Source organism: Arachis hypogaea, chromosome 10 (genome assembly GCF_003086295.3).
Source record: "Arachis hypogaea cultivar Tifrunner chromosome 10, arahy.Tifrunner.gnm2.J5K5, whole genome shotgun sequence".
In the NCBI taxonomy this organism is placed as follows: domain Eukaryota; kingdom Viridiplantae; phylum Streptophyta; class Magnoliopsida; order Fabales; family Fabaceae; genus Arachis; species Arachis hypogaea.
The window spans coordinates 98,865,129-98,873,032 of NC_092045.1; the positions used below are offsets into that span (position 1 = coordinate 98,865,129).

General features: G+C 37.5%; 1 protein-coding gene across 1 annotated transcript; it reads left to right on the forward strand.

The window, feature by feature from the left end:
• The first annotated feature begins 3,410 nt into the window (after positions 1-3,410).
• LOC112716088 (uncharacterized) lies at positions 3,411-7,677 on the forward strand. Its single transcript, XM_025767937.3, has 3 exons — positions 3,411-3,552; positions 3,789-6,511; positions 6,993-7,677. Exons 2-3 carry the CDS (start codon positions 3,889-3,891, stop codon positions 7,367-7,369), a joined length of 3,000 nt encoding a protein of 999 aa, XP_025623722.1. The 5' UTR covers positions 3,411-3,552; positions 3,789-3,888; the 3' UTR covers positions 7,370-7,677.
• Positions 7,678-7,904: the final 227 nt, after the last annotated feature.

Consider the following 7,904-nt stretch of genomic DNA (forward strand, 5'->3'; position numbering starts at 1 on the left):
TTCCAATCCTTTCAAACTACTAAGGGGAGATCATATTATCATATCTACTCTCCTGCTCTACATCATCATCATCAATAAGTTTTTTCATTAAGCACCACCTTATATGGGTCCATCATAGAAAAATCAACTGTTGATGCAACAAACTTGGCCTGCTTAGAGGCTCTGTCAAATCCTTCAGCCATCATTTGATATCCATAACTTTCTTTACCCTCTTCGCCGGTTGTTTTTTTTTTAAAGCCAATTCAGCAATCCTAACCTCCAACTTAGGGTTCTTAGTTTCAAAGAGTTTCTTTCTTTCTTCCAAAACTCCAACTTTATTCTTTATTTTTTTTCAACTCCTCATCCTTCAAAACAAGATCCTTGAGAGCATTCTGCAAACACAAATTTACCTATATAATCAGTTAAAGCCTCTCTATCAGATTCATATTCCAATCATTTGGCCACCGATAACAATCTATGAGAAGATATTCCCTCAATCAGAAAAGTCACAATTATCTCTTCCTTACTACCCATATAATCCATTCCTAAGATTTGCTTTGGTTGCGGATCCCATTATAACAAAAATCTTTCAATCAACATTTCATCTACATAAAAGGGAAAGCTATTCTCCGTTGATGTAACCTTCAAAAACATCTCATTGAATCCTTTGAATAAGGATTTAAAGGCGCAAAACATTGCTCGACCAGGACTCTCACTAAGAGTTACCCAACCCCCTTCACTCTTTTTAACTGAAACAGAGCAAAAAATACCTCCAGTAAAGGTTTTACTTTCAAAAAATCTATCAAAATCTCAAATCCTCGAACAAACACCCATGTATTTGGGTGTAGTTAAGATGGAGTACACATCAATTGAATAAGCACACCATACTCAAACTGATGAAGAAAACTTCATATTAACTAAGACAAATGAATACATGAAGAAAAACTCAAAACCCTCTCCTCTATGGAACACACGATCCAAAGCTGTGCATGGAAAAAATTCAATCTTTATATTTAAGCTTTCGCTAACCCAACAAGCTGTCCCCAAATACACCACACTATCATTACCATTAAATACTGAACAACCGACAACGCTTCTTCACCAAATCAGACATTCAACTAAACAGGTCATTCATATCCCATATGAACTCCTCCTTAATTATGATATCTTTATCATCTTTCTTCTTCCTTTTCTCATTCTCATTTACCATCCCCATCTTTTCAAATCAGAGGCTACTACACAAGGCCCACACACGCTATAGAAGAAGACAAAGTAAGAACAATAAAATAGACTAATCTCTATTCTCCATCCCTAAATCACAAGACTCAAACAAACACAGCAAATGACTTCACATACTGTCTGTGTTCTATTTCAAAAGAAGACCTAACCCACGTTTTATCCATCCTTTACCAAAGTTAAGTGATCAACAATGACTATTACAAACTCTTTACTTTCAAATTCCATCAACACCATTCATTCAAATTTCACCTTCATCAAAACTGGTCATTATACCCTTAGTAAACAAAAAAGTAACTGCAGGTCATAATTACTTCTATCACCTCATTTACTACCTATATTCAATATTCTTCTATTTCGTTTACTTCATACCAATTCATTATTATTCATTCCATTTACTCAAAATAAATCGGCAATTATAAGTCGAATTCAATCCAAAGAACTAGACGGTTATACATCGGAATAACTCCAGTCAAAATTTTTATTTATAAGCCAGACCCATTCTAAGCAACCAAATACCTACACGTCGGCATAACCACAATCAAATTTGTATCTATAAGTCGAACCAGTCAAAAATTAAGCCGCTACATACCAACATCATTCTCTTTCAAGAAATATTCTATTCTTCATGCCATCAAATCAAATTTGGGGGCTTATCCTTATTATTTAACCATTATTCTTAATTATTGTCAAATTTCTTTTACTCTACTATTCACGTAAAGCCATTTCCAAGCATGACTATCACTTTTCAACATACAACAAGTTGAGTTTGGGAGTTACTATTATTACTATCACTATTCTAAATTATAATTACTATTCCGAATTACAAATACTATTCCGAACTATTATTACAATTACTATTCCGAACTATCATTACAATCACTATTCCGATCTATATTTATTATCATCATTCCAATTTATAGCATCACAAAAACTCATAAACTCAACTCGTCGTATTAAAAAAATCACAGGTTAAGCTTGGAGGCTGTGATTCGGTAGTTATAATCCGGTCCAACTATGCCTATAAATCGGATCCGAATCCAATAACAAATGTGGCTTATCTTCAATTAAAGAGAATCTCGCTAATAACAACCTACTCAATAACAAACTCAAATGATGGCCGAAAGATCAGGCTAATATCTCAACCTCTTTGAAAATGATTACATTCTATAAATACCAAACTCTAAATATGTAAAAAGTATGCTACTTACTTTGAGTAATATTATACTCATTTTCTATTTTTACTAATTTGAATGTTGGAGTGTCTTTATAGGTGTCTGTCATCGTTGTTCCTCTTAAAGTCGACGCATACCTTTTTTACTTTAAACGAAAGCAAGCTCAATCTCTGAATAGGACGAGTTATATATCAAGCTCGGTTTACTACGCACGAACACTTCTTATAAACAAAAAGACGGTAGAAATTAGCCAAAATTAATTTAAAGTTATTTTATTTTATATTTTTTAATTATTATTAAAATAAATACATAATATTATTAAATATAATAACTGTACAATTATAAATATTATATATGATAAATTAAATAAAATATTTTTAAATTATTATTTTTTAAAAATTATTCAAATTAATTTAGTCATTATTGGAAAGACAGATAATTATAGAACCAGGATTATGCTATCATGAGACGAAATTCTGCGTAAAAGATGGATCTTTGATCTTCATGGGAGATCCCATGCCATATACTAATACTAGTAATATTATAACTAAAATTAGTCAAACACAATAATCCTAGAAACAAGAGTTTCAAGTACAAACATTTTAATAAATTCTTGTGCATGTTTAATTAGCGAGTCTCTGTTTCCTTGTGATGCCTTTTTTTTTTTTTTTTTGGTTACCATTTACCAAAGCAGGGTAAGCGTTTTTTTTTTTTTTTCCTTTTTTTCAACGGATACAGAAATTCTTTGTCACTTTCGCAAGGGGTCAGTGAGTGAGTCAGTCAAAAAGGATCATTTTAGTAACAATCCGACAAAATCAGAGCCCTCTATTTTTTGCCTTTTTTATTTTATTATTTTCGCAAGTGTCCCTGGTTCCCTTTCAACCGTTTGTGTGTGTTCAAACACCAATTTCAAAGTAAGTCAAGGATGGCAAATTCGTAATTATATCCTAATTCAATGCCAAAAAGAAATCCTCCACAAACCCTTTCCATCTATTTAAGCACGCACACATCTCTCTCTCTCACGTCCACCTTATTCTCCTTCAAATAGTACTGTTTGTGATCAAAGAATAATCTTGATCCTTTCAGTCCAAGTTCTTCAATTATTCTTCTCCATCATCAGCAATTTAAACAACCAACTGTCCACAATAATTATGGTCTTTAGGTTCGTAATTATACCCTGTCATTACTTTGTATTAAGCAATTTCTCTCTTTTATGTGCATGCATGTTCCTCAATTACGATCAAAACTGAGTGTATTAAATTAATGGTAGCTAGACCTAGCTAGCTACTAGAAGTACTCAAGTAGTTAATTCATCAGTCTCTTATGTAACTAATTCAAAAGTTGCATAATATTTTAATGGACCTATATAGATTGAAGTTTGATTATTATTTTTTACAGCTTGGGATCCGAGGAGTTCAATAATCCATCAACAAGCAACAACACAGAAAACTGAGAATTATTTAAAAAGACACACACAGAACAGACCCTTGTCAAAGACATGCCCAGAGTGATGATGTGGTTCAGGTTCTTGTTCTTGCTAATTCTTCTCAACTTGCTGAACTTATCACATGGCAAAGAAACTGAAAGTCAACAAGACCTTGAGCTTCTCTTATCGTTCAAAGCTTCAATCCACGACGATCCACTTCACTCTCTCAGTAACTGGCTCCCAACCATTTCTTTATGCAACTGGAACGGCATCACTTGCAACAAGAACATATCTGATGTCATAGTCGTCACCACCCTTTCCCTCGCCGGTAAAAACATCTCCGGCGAGGCTTCTTCCTCCGTTTTCCACCTTCCAAACCTCACATCACTCGACCTCTCCAACAACCAGCTTACGAAGCTCCTATACTTGGATCAACCTCCTCCATTTCTCTCCCCAATTCGTTACCTCAACCTCAGCAACAACAATCTAACCGGCCCTCCCCCTCGCTCCTTGTTCTCCGCCTCCTTTTCTCTCCTAGAGACTCTTGACCTCTCCAACAACATGTTCTCCGGCGAGATCCCTCCCCAAATTGGCCTCTTCTCATCCCTAACCTACCTTGACATTGGAGGCAACCTTCTCGGCGGACACATTCCGAGTTCCATAACTCAGTTGAAAAATCTACAGTACTTCACCCTCGCTTCGAACCAGTTAGTCGGCGAAATCCCGAAAGACATTCGAGCCATGAAGAATTTGAAGTGGATTTACTTCGGTTACAACAATCTCTCTGGTGAAATTCCCAGTGCCATTGGTGAGTTAACTTCATTGAACCACCTCGATCTTGTGTATAACAACCTCACCGGAGAGATTCCTGAATCCATCGGAAGCTTAACGAATCTCGAGTACATCTTCCTCTACCAGAACAAATTCAACGGTCCGATTCCTCGTTCAATCTTCAACCTCAAGAAGCTTGTATCTCTTGACCTCAGCGATAACTCTCTCTCCGGCGAGATTCCGGAACTCGTGATGAATCTTCAAAGGCTTGAGATTCTTCATTTGTTTTCGAACAATTTCTCAGGGAAGATTCCCAACGGTTTGGAATCTTTGCCGCGGCTTCAGGTGCTTCAGCTGTGGTCAAACTCGTTGACCGGGGAGATTCCGTCGGAACTTGGGAAGCGTAACAACCTAACGGTTTTGGATCTCTCTTCTAACAACCTCACGGGGAAGGTTCCAGAAACTCTGTGCAATTCCGGGACGCTTTACAAGCTCATCCTCTTCTCTAACAAATTAGAAGGCCGAATCCCGAGAAGCTTGAGCACATGCAAAACGCTGCGTAGAGTGCGTCTCCAGAATAACAAGCTCTCTGGGAATTTGCCTGAGGAATTCACCAACCTCACTCAGGTCTACTTCTTGGATATCTCTGGCAACCAACTTTCTGGAAGAATCGATGATAGACAATGGAGCATGCCATCTCTTCAAATGCTTAATCTGGCTAACAATTTCTTCTCCGGCGAGATTCCGAGCTCGTTCGGGAGCAAGAAATTGGAAGATTTAGACTTATCAGAGAATCGATTCGCTGGTGAAATTCCTCGTGGAATCTTCGGGAATTCGGAGGATTTGGTGCAGTTGAAGCTCGGAAACAACAATCTTTATGGTACTATTCCTGAAGAACTCTGTTCATGCAAGAAGCTTGTGGCGTTAGACCTTAGTCATAACAATCTCAACGGTCAAATTCCGATGAAGCTTGCGGAGATGCCAGTTTTAGGGCTTCTTGATTTGTCGGAGAACCAATTCTCCGGCGAGATTCCGCAGAATTTGGGGAAAGTGGAATCTCTTGTTCAGGTTAACGTATCTCACAACCGTTTCCATGGAAGTTTACCTTCCACAGGAGCGTTCCTCGCCATCAACGCTAGTGCAGTCGCAGGGAACGATCTTTGTGACCGCGAAAGTGAAGCTTCTAACGGTTTGCCACCATGCAAGGGTTCTCAGAACCAGACATGGCTGTTCTTAGTGCTATGTTTACTCTTTGGATTGGTTGCGATTGCCGTTGCAGCTTTTCTGGTAATTTTGGTGCGAAGAAGGAAAAGCATGCAGATGAGAAGAGTGGAGAATAACGAAGATGGCGGCACGTGGGAGATGCAGTTTTTCGATGCGAAAGCTTCGAGAACGATAAATATGGAAGACGTTGTTGCTTGTTCAAGAGAAGGGAAAGTGGTTTCGAAAGGAAGGAACTGGGTTTCGTACGAAGGAAAATGCATGGGAAGCGAAAACGACATGCGTTTTGTGGTGAAGGAAATCACTGATGCAACGACTCTTCCGCTTAGATTCTGGGAAGATACGGTGAAGTTTGAGAAGAAGGTTCGGCACGGTAACATTGTAAAGCTTGTTGCCACGTGTCACTCAGGGAAGAAGGGGTTCTTGGTTTACGAGAGTGTGGAGGGAGAGAGCAGTCTCGCCGAGATTGTGAGCGGTTTGAGTTGGCAACGGAGGTGGAAGGTTGCGGTGGGGATCGCGAAGGCGCTTAAGTTCTTGCATTGTGAGTGTTGCTCTACGGTCTGGGATCTCACCGACGAGGTGCTGTCGCCGGAGATTGTTTTGGTGGACGGAAAAGGTGTCACTCGCCTTAAGCTCAGCCCTCCTGGCATGGCGCCTTTGGATGTCAAGGGTTTCATGATCACTTCCCCTTACGTTGCACCAGGTACAAATTTACCATCTTGCCCCCTTTTCATTTTTTAACTAACATACTGGTGGAATATTGTTCCTAGCTAGTTGCATAGTATCTCAAACTAGAGAATTATAAACTAAGCGTGACATAATCAAAAGTGAATATATGTCTATAAACTATCATTTCTCATATTTTTAACAGGATGGAATTAGGAACATAATGATGTACATGGATCCAATTCAAAAAATCTTAAAAGTGTTTCACTTGTAAAATAAGCAATTATTAATCAAATGATTTTACACACGAAATTAATGTTTTTTTTTAATTTATAAGTGATGGTGCATGCAGCACTACTAGCTAGTTCGTGCTATTATATAACCCAGGTAGCTATTTCGTGCGCATATTGATAATTGATATAAATACAAAATGTCATCATGAAGCATATGCCTAATAAAGTAATGTATATAAGTGTCTAATCAGTCTCATGAATCATGTTTGTTTTACACACATTCAGAGGCAAGGAATAATAATAGTGGAGATGCTACAGAGAAGAGTGAAATATATGGATTCGGAGTTATGCTGATTGAATTATTGACTGGAAGAGCCACTACGGACATTGAATCAGGGAATGGAAATGTGGTGCACCAGCATCAGAGCGTTGTAGAGTGGGCCCGATACTGTTACTCTGACTGTCATCTTGACACGTGGATAGATCCCGTGATCAAGGGTGGAGATGAGTCAACCAAATATCATAACGACATCGTTGAGGCCATGAACCTTGCCTTGCACTGCACCGCCACTGATCCTAAGGCCAGACCAAGCGCAAGAGAAGTTCTTAAGGCTCTAGAAGCTATTCACACCACCAACACACAATTATTTTGCTCAACATGAGAATTTTAATTACAATTCGGGCACTGATGATCATGACTTTCCTAATTTTCTGTTTTCTTTCTTTTTCTTTTATATATATTGGATTTTTTTTCCCTCTTTTGTTCAAGTTTTTTAGTTTATATATATATAGCAGGATGATAAGTAATAAGTTGTTGATGATCAAGGGATTGCTAGAGAAAAATATTTATGTATGTATGCTTGATATTTTATTTTATAATTCTATGGGGTATGCTTGACATACTGCTAATGAGTGTAAAAGTAAGAGTAAATGTAAATAAATTATTGATGAATGGCATTAATATTATATATGAGATCGATGCAACCGATTTAATTTATATATTTATTATAATTTGAACATAGAATTTTATTTGGCCAATAGTCCCTAGCTACTAATATATTGCCGCTTTTATAACCCAAATAGCTGGAAATGTTTTTCTATATTATGCCTAAAAATAGCATTTGGCTCTATATTTTTCTTGAATAGCTTTCTCAAATTCTCGAGGTTTGTACAAAGGTAGGGTTCATTTTAGTATAC

Bases quoted from the DNA above. Each gene is read 5' to 3' on its own strand.
- LOC112716088 (XM_025767937.3), top strand. From the start codon at position 3,889: ATGCCCAGAGTGATGATGTGGTTCAGGTTCTTGTTCTTGCTAATTCTT. The intron at 6,512-6,992 runs GTACAAATTTAC...ACACACATTCAG, and splicing joins TTCCCCTTACGTTGCACCAG to AGGCAAGGAATAATAATAGT.